Source organism: Hypomesus nipponensis, chromosome 17 (genome assembly GCF_054491055.1).
Source record: "Hypomesus nipponensis isolate SF chromosome 17, ASM5449105v1, whole genome shotgun sequence".
Lineage (NCBI taxonomy): Eukaryota > Metazoa > Chordata > Actinopteri > Osmeriformes > Osmeridae > Hypomesus > Hypomesus nipponensis.
The window spans coordinates 11,512,996-11,531,436 of record NC_140377.1 but is presented as its reverse complement, the minus strand read 5'-3'; the positions used below and the strand labels follow the sequence as shown (position 1 = coordinate 11,531,436).

General features: G+C 44.5%; 1 protein-coding gene across 7 annotated transcripts in view; it reads left to right on the top strand.

Annotated features, from left to right (window-relative positions):
* The window catches only part of cep112 (centrosomal protein 112), a 175,978-nt gene that overhangs the window by 155,982 nt on the left and 1,555 nt on the right, over positions 1-18,441 (top strand). For 5 of the 7 annotated variants that reach the window (XM_084677255.1, XM_084677253.1, XM_084677251.1 and 2 more), the window contains 4 exons: positions 815-877; positions 4,391-4,540; positions 12,624-12,713; positions 17,982-18,083. In XM_084677255.1, the coding sequence (XP_084533381.1) occupies positions 815-877; positions 4,391-4,540; positions 12,624-12,713; positions 17,982-18,083 (405 nt within the window). The remainder of the gene's footprint in view (positions 1-814; positions 878-4,390; positions 4,541-12,623; positions 12,714-17,981; positions 18,084-18,441) is intronic. The other 2 variants (XM_084677254.1, XM_084677256.1) reach the window with 2 other exon arrangements.

Below are 18,441 nucleotides of genomic sequence, written 5' to 3'. Positions count from 1 at the left end.
GCCACTGAAAGCCCCTGGCAGGAAGACAAGCCTGTATCTGTGGTGATGACTGTCTTTATCCGTGGTGACAGGTGTGGCTGTTGTCAGGAAGTGTTGGGGGGCCAGGAGCGAGGTCAGGTGTTGATGGGTGTGTGAAGGTCTGTTTGCAAACACCTCACTTGTCACCGTCTGTCTGTCTGTCAGTTACTACTGGGTTCAGGGATGTGTGTGTGTGTTTATGTTGGCGGCAAGTATGACAGCCTACATTAAGATGACATCTCATCTCATTGTACCCTCCTCCTGTCCCCATTACAACACCAATATCTGTGTCGAAACAGCTATCCAAGTCCCCATCACTATATCTCCAGCTGGCTGGATTTCCATAGAGGACTCGTACAAACACAGCAATTCGAGAATTCTGAGGAAATGTAGCCCTCAAACACACACACACACACCAGTCTATAGCTTCCATGTCGAGTCTCCTGCTTTCCCAGTTTTCTTTTCTCCAGAGCTAATTGGCAGCAGTGCTTAATTTCCCCCCCTCCTTCAGTTAAGTGATGAATAGGTGGCACAGGATCAGAGAGCAGCGGTGTCCGCTGGCTGGCAGAGTTGGGCTGCGTGCCACACAGAGGCGTCGGGCCTGGCACTGGGCCCAGGGGCTCCCAGCGACAAGCATGGAGACATTCTGCCAAGAGCAGAGGTCATCGGCTATGTGTGTGTGTGTTTGTGCTTCCTGTGAGCAGATCCAATTTCACAACTCTAGATGTTTCTCTGTGTCTCTCTCCTGTGTGTGTTTCCATATCTCTTTCTCACACGCTCTCCTTTCTTCCCTCAGACCAACAGCAGGTTGAAGCAGATTGAGGAGGAGTACAGTCAGAAGCTTGCCAAATCTGCCCAGGTAAACACTTGCTCCTTTTCTCCTTCCATTCCCCCTTTTTTGGAAGGATTGTTTGAAAGTGCACACAAATGTTCAGATAGGAGCTGTGTGAAAAAAACACTCTCCCTCCCCTCCCTTTTCTCTAGCAAGAAAACACACAAACACAAGCAACACACCAGACCTGGCACATGGTTTGCATATTGCTCAAACAAGCTATGTTTCTTAAAACGTTGCCTGAGCCCTACCTCTGGGTTTTTCTTCCTTTTCTGTATTTTCTTCTCGGTTATTTTCCTTCCCCTGTTACAATGTTTTGGGAGGTACAGAAGCAAGGAGGCCTCTGCTCCCTGCGCTCGGCATGTTCTGTTGAGTTTCACAGGTTCCACACTCCAGGAGAAGGACGTCAGCACTGAACTCTTAAAAACTCTACATCTCAGTGTGATAATCTTGATTTTTTAAATTATAAGTTGTTTATCGTGACTTAAACCAAGTAAACAACACATTATTTTATTAAAGTATTAAGAGAAATGTTCTTACTGCACTGGCCGCCACATTTATTTGTTTTAAGCATTAGCAAGCTAATAACAAATATTTTTACTCTTCAATTTGATAGGGCATTTTTGCAGTGTAGTTAGAGTATGTGTTAAGATACTCCTGTCCTTCATCAATACGTAGGCCAGTCTGTTCTACTGGATTGTAGTGAAGTTGGTAGGAGTTCATTGGAAGGTTGCCTATCTTGTGTATCCTCTGTCTTGTTCACTTTCTCCCTCATTCTAACTGTCTCTGTCTCTTTCTCTGCCTGTATTTTACTGGGTTTCTCTCTTTTTTCATTTCTTCCCTGCATCTTTTCCTTATTTACTCCCCCACCCATCCCCCATCCCATTCTGAGAGGGTGTGTGAAGGTTCTGCTGTGGCTGAGCCATATGTTTACCATTACCAGCTAATCTCCTCAGACTGGGCTCAGCTGAAAGCCAGAGAGATTCTACTCTGCTCGTGAATCAAAGTTCCCCCTCTCTCCCCCACAGCTCACAACACGTGAGGTTTTTCTACAGCCTTTAGCTCAGCAGTATAACCACCTAAAACACATTCTAACACATTTTACACAAACAAAAAAAGGCCTTCATCAAATAACCTATCATGGTAATTTGTCATTTGAGCGTTGTTGCCTTAGAACTGGTTTTAAAAAGAAAACATTTCTCCTTTTCACCATCCTCTTTTCTTCTCTTCTTCTGTCAGATGTTGTGGGAGTTGAAAGGCTGGTTGACAAGCATATTTTGTGAGAAAACATCAGCTTATTAAGATACACAATGACCAACGTCCGAAGGCACCGGATGCTGTGCGAAAGTTCACCCATGTTCAGTCCATTTAGCTGTGTGCTAACTTAGCTGTCCATAAAGACACCAAGGATTAATCCTCTTGGCCTGGTGTCAACAAACGTCTCCTTCTGACCTTGTCAGAAAGCCTGGAGTCAGAATGAACCCTTTTGGTATTCAGTAGAACACCTTCTAAAGAATACATTGTAAATATTGTGAAAAAGTTGTGTTAATGCAGATTTTCATGGGAATATGTACTGTCGCTAGAACATTCTGATGCAAATACTGATAAAGCACCCTATTTGTCTGTGCTTTCCTGGCCTTTAGTTGCTGGGATTGTGTTCCAGGGTTTCTGTGCGTACCCTTTGGGGCAGCTCTATCAAATGTAAACAAGAGGCCTTTGAACCTCAAAGCCTAACCCTTGTTGTTAACCTCTTCGTGTCTGACAGGGGGCACCGTTTTTCAAGCTGAGCTGCATGGTTAATACCCCCAATTAAACATACCACACCATACGCTATCTTGACTGGGGAGACACACAGCCATGCACACACAAACACCCACACCCAAACTTTTGTACACACACCGACCACATAGACAACATGTGTCAATCGCACACACTCATACACTGAGCACACTTTCCTAATTAGCATCTCTGAAAGCCTACTGCTTAAGCGTCTGGCTGTGTGAATGAACATGCATATTGACCTGTGAGCCAAGAGAGGTCTCTCCCTCTAGTCCTCTGGTACTGATGAGCTTGGGGGGGAGGTGGCGGAGGACGTACTTGTGGGGGTAGGGGGGAGCTCCACGCTTAATGTCTGTGCTGGTCTAACATGGGACCTGACATACAGAATAACTTTATAACACGCTACACCGACATTGGGTGAGGAAGAAGAAGGTTGTTTGAATTATACAATTGGACTACAAATGGAATAGACTACATATTTATAGATGTATGTTGACTGCATGGGGTTATTTTAGCCATCGTGTTGACCAGTCCCCTAACTACCACTGTTGCTCTCCTCAGCATCAGGCAAATGTGGCAAGCCTCAAAGGGGGTGATGGCAGGATGCAAATTAAAGTGCCTTGTCCAATTATAGTCTAAGGAAGATCTAGCTTTCAGGGAAGAAAGGTGGGAGAGTGAGAAGGTACAGGGTGAACAAAAAAGCCAACGGCCTCTATTGCCTGAGGCCAGTAGTGATGCAGAGAGGAATCCATATTGCTCAATAATAATTATGCAAGTGATGTTCCCATAATAACGTAGCCATTTGTTTCTTTCATGTGGCCCCCCCCAATCCTCCACCTCCTCTGTCTCTCCCTGTCTCCCTCTGTGGTCACCCAGTACTCCTACACAATGAGGGGATTCCAGTTAGGCTGCTGTTTAGTTAGAGTTTATGCACAGCAAACAATTATCTGTCTAGCCCAGAGAAGCTGCGCCACAGCCCTTCTGCCTTTCTCTCTCTCCCTCTCCTCCTTCTGTCCCGATCTCTTCCCTTCCTTGTTCTATTTTCCTTCCTCCTACATATTTACCAGCTACGGCTTAAATCGAATGTTAATTTTTGACTGGAGGATTTCATAGCTCATTTTTCATCTTGGTTTATTCGATGAGTTCACCAACACAACGTCACTCTGCGTTTCAAAAAGTGTTTCTTTCTCTTTCTCTCCCTTTCTCACTAACTTTCTCACTCTGTTAGGATTTCTCCCTTCTTGGAAAACAAGCAACACTGAGGAAATAGATGAGGTAGTGTTTTGTAGGCCAACTGGATGACAGTTGAACCTTGGTCAGCTGTTTTGTCTTTGAAAGCTAATGAGACTAGGCATGTCATAGCAGATTGTTCAGGGAGAAAGGGAGGGAGGGTTTTTATTTTGCATCCGTTTTTGATGTTAATGTTGCATGTTGTTTGCCACCCACTCTTACACTAGCTTGCATTATCATCAAATGTTGTTCCTGTTTTTGGACTTCACGCTTACAGCAAACACGTTCATTGAAGCCAAAGAGAAGCAGAACAAATGTAACAAGGGTAGGGAAGCTCTCAGTGCTGCTTCTTCACTGTGCATCGCAACACCCAGGACTGAATTAACACCATATACAACCTCTAGCCTTATAGCTCCCATGAGCTTCCCAAGGCTTACATTTTATCCTCACCTGCATCAGTTTGTCAGTCACATAGAGTAATTACAGTACACTGTGTCACCACCCCATCTCTCTCCCTCCCTCTCTTTCTAGTGGATTGCGGAGCTCCAGACGTTGGCGTGTGCTGCCAAGGAGGAGGGTCTAAAACGTAATCAAGAGCTGGAGAGACAGCTGGAGGAAGCCTTGGCACACTGGGATCAGGAGAGGAGGACCATGACCAAACATGCCATCTCAAACACCAAGGTGAAGGGTGGCAAGGCAAGGGTGTTAGTCAACTACTAAGGTTAGGAGGTTAATGTACAGTAGTCAACCACCAACGTTAGGAGGCTAGTGTACAGTAGTCAACCACCAAGGTTAGGAGGCTAATGTACAGTTGTCAACCACCAAGGTTAGGAGGCTAGTGTACAGTAGTCAACCACCAAGGTTAGGAGGCTAATGTACAGTTGTCAACCACCAAGGTTAGGAGGCTAGTGTACAGTGGTATGGAGGCTATGTAATGTACTATAGTCAGAAGCTATGTAAGTTGGTTTCAGAGACCATGGGTTCACGCAGTGTCATTTGCTTAAATTAAGTCATTAGATAAGCCATTTCTACTAGAAACAAGTCCAACTAGATTAAAACGCAAGATTTTAACATTCAGTTAGATGTACAGTTTTTGCAGTGTTTGACAAAAAGCCATTAGCCTGTTCTGCAGTACAATGAACCAGTCTGTTCTTGTCTGTCTCCACACAGGGAGGGGAGCTGCACTAAACCCTACACCCCAGACAAGCCTTCCTTGTCTGGGCAACACTTTCATAAACTGGACACGGGTTGTCTTTTCTTTTGTCAGTACTGTAAACAGGGTCACAGTTGTGTCCCTTTTTACGATGGGTTTACAACCTCCAGCTCACCCCTGCAGTCGCACTCGACTTCTCTACCTTGTCACAGCAATTGTCTTTAAGTGTCTCGCGTCTGGGCGATGCTCCTAACTCAGCCTGTCTGCTACATTATTTAGCTCGCCAGGCAACCCTCCTCTTTACCCTTCCCTCCTCTCCCTCCAACCTTTGAAGTTATTTCTACTCCGTCTCTTTACTTCTTTCCATCCTGCTCCATGCACTTTGCACCTTTTTGTTTCACTTGTTCAGGAGTTTGCTAAGGGAGGTGTTGCGGAGTGAGACTAAATGGTCCATGTCGAGGTCTACGAGACTCTTTTCAATCTTCTCTTTCAGATGGTTCATTTCTTGGATATGGGGGGAGAGGATTGTGCGGCACAATCAATGACGGCAATACATCAGAGAAAGGAAGTCAGGAAAATACTACAAATTGAAAAATCTAACTTGTTTGTCAAGAGTGACAAAATACCATCTTCAGACTCATCTTCTGTTTGAGCTACATTACTTTTCCAATCAGCGGTCCTTCTGTCATGAATCATGAATGAATGTAACACACCTCTGTACAGCTTAGTCCAGGGACCACATCTGTTACACAGTGGCAGGGTATGTAGTGTATGTTGTGTCTGCCATGGGCCTTACAGGATTTTCTTTTAACCTATTGACTAGACTCCATGTCCTGTTAGACTTTCATTTACCTCCGATGGAGGGTGACCCCCCTTTCTTTCCCCCTCTCTTTCTGTTACTTAGCTGGTGTCCTCATTATCACCATCCTCCAGTGGTACCAGCTCTCTAATGAGCCTCCAATTAATTGATGACTTGTTGATTAAAGTCCAGCCACAAGACAGAAGGGGGGGCGAGGGGGGACGTGATCAGAGAGAGAAAAGAAAGAAAGAGAGGGGGGGGGTGATGGCAAACGGGGAGGGAAAAAAGGGTAGAGGAAGAAGAAAGGGGGGGGGGGCGGACAGGAAACAGAAGGCAGAAAAGAAGAAAGAGACTGAACTGAGGAGAGAGGGAGAGCAGGCTAGCAAAGGTTTGGCCTGTGGTTGGAAGCGTGTCGCTGGCCGACATTGTTTCCATGCCGCTCACTAAGGCAGCTTATGAAAGCAGAGGGGCTTCAGACAATGAGAGAGAAGAAAATAACATGAAAGTTATCTACGCCATTTGAATGTAATAATCCCAAAACAGTTGTTGTGAATACTAGACACTATCAGATGTCCCTTGTTCTGCCGGCCGTCTGTGTTAAACCGCTTCTAGACAGCTTTAAAAAGCCAGGTAGTCTCTTCTTTTGACCTTTTGAAAACAAAACAAAGGAATGTAGCTAGGGACTGAGTGTATGTGTGATTGATTGTGTGTGTGTGATTGAATGTGTGTAAACGTGTGTGTGTGTGATGACATTTGTGTGTTAGATGTCAGTGACCGAGGCCGTGTGTAGGCAAGATTGGCAGGAATCCTATCATGCCACTTTTGCATAGCCCCGTTAGTTTGAATATCACACATCAAAAGCTTTGATGTGTGAGCTTTTGAAATTGGCGGACGTGGCCCCAGAGGATGCTCCATGGAAAGACGGGGATTAGACCTGCTAGGCTTAAGGGTCGACTGGTTTGGTCCAAATAACCAACTTAGTTTTGGCTGTCCTACACCTACTTTATACAGAGGGTAAAACAATGTAGAAAAAAGTCATAATCTCGTCATCAGGCTACTTGTCCTGTCTTAGCAAGGTGTGTTTGTGTGTGTGATTTTTAGTCTTATTATATAGGTCGTACTGAAGTAGCATGTAAATTAGGTTTAGCACTGGAACTCCTGTGCTCTACTAATACAGGCAAACACATACACAAACTCATACACAGCTTACATACACAGAGTATTCACGCACCATAGATGAAGCACACACTGATGACAAGATACCCCTTTTCCACCAAAGTAACTGTTTTTTTTTACTGGTTCTGTTCATGGTTCTTGTAACTTTGGTGCTATCTAGAGAAGTTTCAACACCATTTTGACCGGTACTGTAGTAATCAAGGATGCATCAACAACGGTGGGTGTTTTTTGGGGGGGTTAGTTTATTATTTGTTCTTGTGTCCGAGTGACCCCAGCATTTGTCACTCTTCAACAAGTTTGGCAAACAGCTTACTCTTTCTTGTGCCACTTTCTAGCTTTCCCTGAAATTCAGGTGATGACTTAATCGTCACAAAGCATTGGGTTTTGTCGGCAGACAATTTCTCGCTTGACACCTCTATCTCGGTCCACACCTCCATTCTCCTTCCTCTCTTACCCACCTGTAGAATATGACACCGCCACTGATTTTGGATTGCACTCCAGGTCAAGGACAACCTGCTAATTTTTGGTTCCTGATTGGGACCAACTTTGGGGTTCTGCACTAATTACTTTTTGGTCCTAAGGCCCGGTCCAAAATTAGGTGCGCAAACTGAAACAAAACCCGTTGCATGTTGGTGGAAAAGAGAATGTGTCACACCCCACAGTCCCCACATGTTGCTGGGAGAGGGTATGAGGGAACAGCCCCATCGCCAAGACACCAAGAATTGGAAATGTCCTCTCCTGTTCTTCCTTTGATATTTTCTCTACTTCAGGTGATCTCCGCTCCATCCAGGGTTTAGGGAAGTAGGGAAGGCTGGCTTTTTAAAAAGGTTGGGGTGCAGAGTTGTATGTGTGTGTATGTGTGTGTGCGTGTGTGTGTATCTGTCAGTGTCAACTCTGCAGCTGCCAGATCTGACAGAACTCAAGTCCATGTTTTCCCTCCCTTGGGATTTCTCTCTCTAACTCATTCTCTCTCTCTTTATCCTGCTGCTATTCCTTTCTGACACTGTGTGTCACCCTTTCTGTGTCTTCCTTCCCACACACTCACACACACCTCGGCCTGCCAAGGGGGGAGAGGTGGTTGGTGAATAAACAATGGGACCCCGCCCATGGTGTCACCCAGCCTGGCTTTGATCAGCATCACTGTTCCTGCTCCCCACAGCAACACTTCCTGTCTCTGTCTCTCCCCTCGCCTGCTCTCCCTGACACACACACACACACACACATACCTCACACCACACACACACACACACCTCTTCTTGTGGCCTCGGTATCTGTTACTGTATCAGTAGCGTGTTGTTGACACACTGTGAAGGTCCTGCAGTCACATCCTCTGTGTGACATCTCTCACACACACACACACACACACACAATACAACACAGACTGCTGTATTGTTATACAGTGAAAAAGACACACACTCCTCCTACACTGCTGCACTGAGATCAAGCAGCAGCAGTAGGCTGGACTGTAGTTATGTATACATTGGTTCTTGTGCTGGTGAAAAGATGACTTTGCCTGTGGGAAGGACTGGCATTACGGGATCAAGAGCAGGTGGGTGACAGTACCTTCTGCTGCACAGGCAAAGAGCTGCTTCAATCTCGTGTGTGTGTGTGTGTGTGTGTGTGTGTGTGTGTGTGTGTGTGTGTGTGTGTGTGTGTGTGTGTGTGTGTGTGTGTGTGTGTGTGTGTGTGTGTGTGATTTTGGGGATTGAAGGGTTGTAGGGATAAGATGTCTGTGTATCTATATATAGATATATGTGTCTGTGTGGTGTTAGCTGACTGACGAGTTTTCCGGCTGTGGGCAGATTCCCAGCAATGTTTGATCCTTGTATCAGAGGAAGTGGAAGGAGATAACATTCCAGGATGCTGTGTGAGAAACACACATACATTACAGGAACTGGACTGTAGACCATGTATGGATAACAGGATAGCCCCTTACTGTCCATTATCAGCATGGCACCTAAACACACACTAGAAGGTGTGTTTGTTCTTTCTGCCGACTGTCCTGTACAATGACAAGCATACATCATTTAGACAAGAATCAAACACAGAAACACACACCTATTTAGTATTCCTACTCAAACTGTGTAGTTGTACGTGTGTGTGTAGAAGTACAGTCTGTGTGTGTGTGTGCAGGCACATACTGTGTGTGTGTGTGTGTGCGTGTAGTACATTCTGCGTGTGTGCAGGCAGTGCTGGAGGCGCTGCAGGCAGAGGTTTTCTCCTGTCTGAAGCTGTCCTGCCTCAGTGTCATTAGAGGATCTCTTTAATCTGTGTCTGGGAGAATCTTCTGACAGCATACTGCAAATAGAAGCAGCTTCCACATGAAGAGAGCGCTGCCTGCCTCGGCTAACAAAACATGGCCTGGAGTTTAAAGGGGCCCTGGGCCTTTTTTATCTTCCCTCCCGCTCTCCTTTTTTCTCTCTCTATTTCTCTGTTTCTTTTACTTCACCCGAGGGAAACATTCTTGCCTTATCTTTGCAGAAGGACCACCCAGGAAAGATGACTCAGGTCTCGCACCGCTGTGTGTGTGTGTGTCTGTGTACGCTATGCACACTTGTTTAATTTAGTAAAACACTCACCTTTTAGAACTTGAACGTTAATATCAATGCATGCCTACACCTGCATGCAGTGTTTGTTTTGATAACAGGGCTTATGTATGTGTATGTGTGTATTCTGAGTAATCTGTGAAGTTAAATTATATAGAGAGAAATAAGGAGTGCTGATACAGATGTTAAAGAAAATCAGTTTGGGAGCAACCCTCTCTATCTCTTTCCTCTACCCCTCTCTTCTCCTTGATCCAATTTTCTTCCAGTTATTTCTGCTGAATACTGGACCTTTCTGTCTTTCCTCCTATATACCTTTCTTATTTAATCCTCCCCATGTTCTGCCTCTCTTCTCCTCCTCCTAAACCTCCATCACCCAGACTGAGCCCCCTCCTTCTGTCCACCTCTCCTTCAGGAAATCAGATTTTTCACCTCTTTCTGGTCTTTTCAGATTGATCCCACTCTGCAGGCATGATAAAGACCATATCACCCTCCCCATCTGGACCCTGTTTAGAGGATCTTCCATAGAAAATCACACACTTGCATCCAGAGTGTGTGTGTGTCTGTGTGTGTGTGTGTGCATGAATGTGTGTGCAACTGTATGGGTCTGTGTGGATGCGTGTATGTGCATGTGCATAAGGTATGTCTACTTGCGTTCGTACATATGTGAGAACAAAAAAAGATGGATTGAGGGAAGGAGAGTGATGGATAGATAGAACAAGATATAAAGAGAGAAATATATATCACAGCTGGGCCACCGGGGACGACAAACCCTTCAAAGTAGGGGAGAAAACGTGCGGTGTCCAGGGTGTGTCTGGGATCAGGGATCAGTAGGAATCCTTGCCAGGACCCCTGCTGAGATCTGTTGGAATGAGAATGGGCTTTATTGTTGGAGGATCAGCCGCTTGACCTAGATCCTATTCCTCTAAGCTCCAAGAGAGGGGCAAAGGCTGGAGATGGATGCTCCCCGAGATACTCTATCCAGGGGTTATCCACTCTAATGCTGCCCCTTGTGGTCCTTCAGCTCTGGTTGAAGGGTTTGTATGGAAGTTCTTTGTAGGCAGGACCACCACTGTCTCTAGAAACAGTTAGGTATTGATATGTGTGTGAATTTAAGTGCAAAACAAGATTTCTGAAATGTACAGTACAATGTTACAAGGTGCTATTTAAGTTAAAGGATATGTCCTTGCCTGGGGTTAGCACGCCCAGGCAAGGACATATCTGTTTACTTTGATCTCACGTCATTTCACTTAGATGTGAACTCTGTTCCTTTTCCGCAATTTCTAGATTATCTAGACCTACTTCTATCAGAATGGTCCATGAAGGCCCTGGCCAAGTTTGGGCTGGGCGTCTGTCTGAGAGGGGTAATGAGTGCAATGACTAGCAGTGACTCTAAACCTGGAGGGCTTCTCATATAAACAGTAGTTCCACTGAGACATCCTTTTGAATGCCGCTGAAGTGGTGACTCAGTGGTCTCTCAGTGATCAGATAAGGGAACCACATGAGAAGACCATCCCGCCATCCAGCCCTTTTTCCTGGAACCTTCCTTCTGAAGCCCCCCCCCTCTCCCCTGGAGGTGTGCCTGGGAGACCCCAGAGAGTTGACGCTAAGGTTAGGACGGGGTCATCTGTTTGCATGCACATTTTCACACCCTGAGTAATCCTACTTTACAGGGGGCGATATGAGTCACGAATGTGCATTTTGTTGGTTAACAAAATTCAGCACACAGCAAAAACATCTGAAGGCCTTTCCAGACCGGATCCACAGAGCTGTTCTGTCTCAGCATGGAACAGCCTCGCATGATGAAACTAAAGGAAAGGAGGAGGATGGTGAATAACAAAGTTGGACTATGGGGTGGCTTGGATCCAGACAACTGAGCTAGAGAGAAAACACACTGATTAATATCATCAAGAGGCTCATAACCATAGGCCAGGACACTTAGCCAACAACTGGTTTTATTAGATGTTTTCAGTCCAATATGTAGCCAGTAAGGGACAGTAAGATCTGTTTTGAAGAAAAGCCATAGATCGTCAACAGAAAACAACTTGAAAGCATAGTCAATCAGGCGTAATACTTGCTGATGTCTCGTGCATCCAAAAAATCAAATTATTTTATCAAACAAATTCAAAATGTGTTTATTTTTAACTCTACAGGATATGTTATTTCAGATCTGTTTTACAGACGTATTTGTTTTTGTGTGGACTGGATGCTTCACTATCCAGGAACTGGACTTGAACGTGAAGAGCACAGTGGTCATGGTAACCTCCTGAACTGTGTTTCCCTGGAAATAGGAGGGAACACTTGCACTATTCACTCTCACATACTGGAGGGAACTTCTTATGTATTGATGATAACCAGGGATTGTGTGTTTGCATGCACACATGTTATTTGCATGATGTTTTCAGTGTATGAGCAAGCGTGTGTGTTCTGCCTTTCGTGAGGGCTAATCGAAGCTGGCGTGTGTGCGTCCGTGTGTGTGTGTTAGACATCTGGTTCTAAGTCACATACAGGAACTGTGCCTTTCTTTCCACTGCTATCAGTTACAGACAGTTTGAAGGGAAAACTCCTGTACCCTTTTGACTCTTTTCTACATACTCTAGATCTCACACACACTTTGAGACTTCGATGCCCGTTGAGGAAATAACTGATGTTATACAACAGTATGGATATTATCAAATGAATCACCTATACATATAAGAGTAGGCGGCATTAGTATTTAAGTGTGTAGACAGAGACAGAAAGCTTATTCCCTGTGTAAGTCTCTATCTGTCCTTCTCTGAAATTACTTTCTGTAATGAGCACAGCTTTCCAGTAATTACTGTCACGACTTATCATTAGCCTTTTAACTCAGCTAATCTAACACTGCATCTCACTCTTTCTCTCCCTCTCTTTCTCCCTCTGTCTGTCTTTCTCTCATTTTCTCTTGTTCTCTTGTCATTCTCTCTCTATTTCTCATCTTTACCTTTGAGCCTCCTCTCCTTCACTGTGTCTGTGCATTTCTATATCTATTGCTTTAACCCTCTCTCTCCTTCTGTCTCTCTCATTATCTCTCTCTCTCTTTCCATGTTCCCCCCTCTCTCGTTCTCCCTCCAGGCTCTGCAGGAGAAGGTGGAGAGTCTGCAGAGACAGCTGCATGCCTCAGAGAAGAAGCTACTTAACAAAGAACTCGAGAATCAGGAACAGGTAACCAATGCCCCCCCCCACACACACACACACACTCCATCTTCCTCACCCCATCCCCACACTGTTCACCCACCCCCTTGCCCATCCGCCCCCCTTTACCCATCCCCCCTTTCCACACTCTTAGTCTCTCTTTCTGTCTTTCAGCTCCACCCCACAGTCTACACCACATTCACCCTAACCTCCCAAAACATGATCCCTCCCAGTACCCTTTTATCCATAAAGTGATGACCGCTACCATCATCATTCATCCACTTTCTTCTCTCCTTCTCACACCTTACCTCTCCTCACCTTCCCACTTTGAGTTTCTCTCATACCTTCTCTCTCTGCTTACCCTCCCCTCACACTCACACATGCACACACACAGTGTCTCACAGACATCCAAACTCAAGTCCATGACCAATTCCCGTCACACCCTCCAGGTGGGTAGGGACAGTACACCTTCTCTACTTCCCTCTCTTCTCTCCTTCTCCCTCCCCCATTTTTCATTCACCCCTACTCCTTAGTTTAGAGAGAGTCAGAGAGATATGCACCCTTGAACATTTCCCAAATTCCTTGAGATCCGGCTTCAAGAGCCAGTGCTGGGGGCCAGGAATACCACAGCCACTGAGGTTCAGAGGAAAACCCTACACACACACACTTCCCTGGTCTGCCCTGTAATCAGGAATTTCCATGACCTTGACACACACAGAAGAAAAGAGTAATGACCAGGTTGTGTCTGTGCATTCTGGAGCTTGGTATGTACACCAGAGACAGACTCTTTGTCGTTGTCGTCCCCAGACCAGACCACTGACCGTTGACACACACTTCACACACCCCTGTGAGGATCCACCAGGTCTGGGCTGCCTAAATCTACAGGTGGGGGGTTGGTGTTTTAGTGGGCTGTCACTGACCCCTTCAAAGTTCATCCCAAAGTCGTATCCTGAATCAACACTGCAGTGATTCAGACTCTCATAATTGTGCCACCTTACACCTAGCATGTATTATGAGAACACTATCATACTTTGAAAATGTGGGTGAGTAATAATGGTTCTTTCTGCCATCGTACATTTGAATTTTGCTCCATTACGTTGTTTACATGCTAGTGTGTTTGCGAGACAAGTTTTGGCTTTACTGCTTTCTGGTGATAGTGGTGGGCTGCTTTTCATGAGGAATAGAGGATCGAGGCTGCCTGTGAGGAACATGTCTTCTTCCACCTCGTAAAACCACATACTAGCCTAGCTTTCTCTCTCATCACTCACCTAAGGTCAGGCCTCACGCTCTACTGGAGTTTGTGTTTGTGTGTGTATGCAGGACTTTTTGTGTGTATATAAGCTTATTAATTTTGCGTGAGTGTGTTTGATTTTGTGTATGTGTGTGTGGCAATAAAACCTGGGACAGACTTTCTCTCCTTCCTCGCAGTGATATTGCCCTAGTTTATCTGCCAAGATGTGTCTTTGTAATCCGAGCCTTCACACACCATAACAGCTTTTTGCCCAGACTTCGCACAGATGTTGGCTGACTGTTTGTTCTAGGGCCCTTGCAGGCTCCCTACCTCTAAAATGGCGGATCAGCTTCTCATTGTAAGGTTCAGACTCTCAGGAAGTACAAAAGTTTAGGACCACAGGCCTTTTCAATACATTATAACATGAGTCATGAAGTAGTGCTTCACGAAGTTCAAATTAATACCATGACAGTATCCTTGAAGCGTATCATATAAACAGATTGGTGTTTAAGGTGAGATGTACTGTGCGAACCTAAATGAAGGAGGACTAGTTCTCTTCTGTCCCCACCATAGTTTTTTGTAGTTTCACAATTGATCAGCAACAGCTAAGCTAACCCATCCCTTTTCTCAGAACTTGAGATCTGTTCGTAGTTCTAATCCGTCCTGCCTCATTGAGTTGTGCAGTTCTGTGAAGCAGTTTGTATATTCCTCCTCAGTGAAGCGTTTTTGAGTTCAAACCGCTCCTTGATGAACTCTGAGTGCAAACTCATAGATGTGGCGGTGCAAACTTTGTGAGTGGCATTGTTTTTGATGTACCCTCTTGTATCTGACAAGGTTTTTGTCACTTTGGAATCTTCCCGCAGTACAACCCCCCCCCCCCCCTTCCCCGCCCCCCACCTCCTGCTTCATTAGCATACATCAAGCTTTCTGGCGACATGACAAACTTCATTTGAACGTTCAAAGTGTCAAGGCCTTGTATTTTTTCTGCTGGCAGCTGTCAAAAACACCCATGTGTCACAGTATCAAGCAGTAGGAAAAGTGAAACCACCAGCATAATCTAAAGACTATATATAGATTAGATTGTTTGAGAGGATGAAAAAAAAAAGATCCTGCTCTTTTTCGTCTTTAGTATGGAGAATGGGCTTTATCAGAAACAGGCCAAAAAAGGAGGAGGCCTAAAAGGGGGATGAAACCGACTTTCCAGAAGTTCTGATTTGTTCCTCCTTTTTGCAGATGACCGAAAGATTTGGAGAATAGTTGCACTTTTCTTTTTCTTTACTCCCTCCCTCCCTCGTCATTCGGAATCTGTCAATGACTAAAACCTGGCAGTGAGGTTTTTCATTAGTGAGCACCTTCAAAACATCTCCAAACATCTGTCTAATTGGTAAGCAGTCTCTTTTAGGACTTGTCTCATCCCTTCCACCACCTGTCAGAAGAAGGGCTTTACAGTACAAACAAAATGCAGGGAGAAAGAGATGTGGAAAGAGATATGAAAACTGTCTAGAAGACGCAGAAATGAAAGTGTGTGGAAAAGGCATCCATGTTTAGTTTTTTTGATCATGTTCCTGGTTCGTTTTTATTAGTGTATCTGTACCAAGGTAAAGTATGGCCATGAGGGGTTACAGTATGGCCGTGAGGGGTTACTGGGTTCAATAGGCACTCTCTGACCTACTGTAAAGTGGCAGTTCTGTCTGTAAGCTGTATTCATAAACATATATAACACAGTAGACCATGACAGTGTTGTTGATACATACAACAGTGTAGAGTGTCAAAATCAAACCTTATGTTTCAAAGACAACCTCTGCTTTGTTAAGAATGACCAGTGCATCCATAGACTGGTCTTCAAACTAGTAACATTTTATATTTTACATTAATTATGTAAGTATTTCAGTATTACAAAAAAGTCGACCTGCAGCTATTGCAAAGAAGTGTTTTTTTAGTTCTCTCAGTCCTTCCCACACCCACATTTAATAATCTAACACAGCTGCTTGTGAAGTCCTTAGGCTGGGAGCCAGGTAGACAATGCTTTTTTATAATACTGTTCCTCTCGACCAAAGGGGGGCTCCTCCCAGGCCCCCTTTACTCCATCTCCCTGAATGTAGTTGCTTAAACAGTTACCACCACCAAAAAAAAATGCTTTTTGTGATTCCATCTCTATCTTTCAGATCATACACCACAATTAGCTCCAATACATACAATACAAGACTTTAGGCCAAAAGAAGACTGGATACTCTGTGTATAACTTTGAGGCTAATCAGACCAGATATCCCATGAATTGTTGCTTAACAGTCTACACATGAGAAGAATGCTGCAATGAAATGGGAACGTTTCGATTTTGAAAGCCGTTTATTAAAGATGCTGTAAAGCACGCCACAGAAGAATGTGTTGTTAACTACCCATCCAAATTAGAATGAAAAATAAAATTTGGCTTTGAAATCAGGAGAAAAGCGTGTTGCCTGAAGGAACTGAAGCTCTGCCCCTTCAAATTTACTGAATTTACCAACAACAGCAACAAGTAGCTAAATCAATTGCAGATATCAGAACAAACCTACCTGCAGTCTGAGTGTTTTATGTGTTAATTACTTTGTCTTTGCATCGTACCAGCTGAGTAACAAAATGCCGGTTATATAAACCGTCGGTGATCTGACGTAGATAGGTTGGGTTTTTGCCCGCCTTTACAAAACCTGAGCTGAAAACGGGTGAGAAACTGTTCAACGGTCTCACTCCACATTTCAGTGCGACAGAGCTTTCCCGCTTTGCACATGCTTTCAGCAACTCATTTCACATGTATATAATGTACTGAGAAGCAAATCATTAAATTTGCTTTACAGCATCTTTAAAGATGTGTGTTTTTTTACCCATTGTTTGTAGTTTCGGTTTGAGGTGGTCAACTGTTTTGTCTGGGCCACTGAATTGTTATGACTGTAGCCATGTCTATACATAGAAAGAAGTTTTCAAATGTGCTCATGTCTTCACCTCTATTCTGAACTCCTTGGAATCCTAAATTATAGCCTGCAAAGCCATTTTTCACATTCGTTTGAAAAGAATCCTCTCAAATTTACTTAAAACATACTTTTTCACAGAGAAAAAAAAAGTTAATTGATGGACTTTCTTTCTGACATTATTGCCCTGCCATTTTTAAATGAGTAGAGAAGTCAGGGAACAGACTTTGGCATCGTGGCAGAGGCCTAATTTACTGCACACTGTGCTGGGACAAAAAAGGGGAGCTCCAGTGTGTAGAGATCATTTATACTCTAACACTTTGAAGTGCTTCCCAATCCTTTCATTGTGCCCAGAAAGATTAATTACTAAAAGCCAGAACAATCAGCTAAATCCACAACAGGAAAATGATTTTAGGAAAAGCAGTGCCCTCATCCCCTGCCCTTTTATCTTGAAACAGGGAAATTTGTGAAAGGAGGAGGGCAGTAGCTGGACTGTTGGTCATGACTTAACAGTCGCCGGTGTTGCAGGCTCTTGCTCTAATAACCCTTTGAAAATACTAGATATTTTCTCAAATCTGTCTTTTCAAATGACCAAGACTCCCATAGACTCTACAATCAGTGTGTGCACAGTGAACACCAGTCTGTGCGTGTGGGCAGGACTCATTTTTCAAGCTCAACTTTTTAAACTTTGTAATCAGACTATGGTTTCTACAGTGTAATTTGGCCCCGGACAGACTTCCTCCTCCCTGTTGAGGTAGCGAGAGTTTCTGTGTTTGATGTGTTTTACCCGCTGCTGGCGATGTTTAGCCGCTCCTACCCAGTGCTCTAGCTGTGGTACCCCACACTGTAGAACTCCTGATGGCCAGTAGGGGGCAATGTGTTGAGCCTTACATCTTGTGGACCCCCTGTGGAGATGTGAAGCTATCTGAGGAGAGGTAAGGCCCACTGGCTTCCTGCTGCTCCTATGTGTGCGAACACAGACATGTTTTGAATGGACTCTTGGATTTGGCTTCTTGGAAAAATTGGTTTATTTTTTTCATCCTTTTTTTCATCCCAGCTTTATGCGCTTTGAGTATCAGTAATCTGCAAATGTGTATTGATCAGACCTTCTCTCTACACCCCCAGGTGACTGCAGTGCGTCAGGACTGTGAGTTGAAGATTAAGGGGTTAATGCCAGCTGAGCTACGTCAAGAACTGGAAGACACCATCACCTCTCTCAAGTCTCAGGTGAGAAGTAACTCCCAGTCAGCCATGTTGTTGGTTAGAGTCCGTCCCAGTTGAACTTACAATTTTCCTTTGGTTATTTTGAATCATAAAGATGGAAGTTTGTACCTTCCTCCCATAAATGTTTTCCTTTCCCTCCTTCTACAAATTGATCTAAACCACCAGAAACTCAACCCACATGTTTACTTTGAACTGCATGTCACAGATTCTTGTGACCAAAGACAAAAGTACGGGAGGGGTAACACTATTATACTTTGAAACCACATTAATACATCAACGGGAGTCTGGGCCTCATAATAATTTTGCAGGGCCTTGTCTGACATGAAACTGGTGGAGGGGGGCTTTCAGCAGTCCAACATTC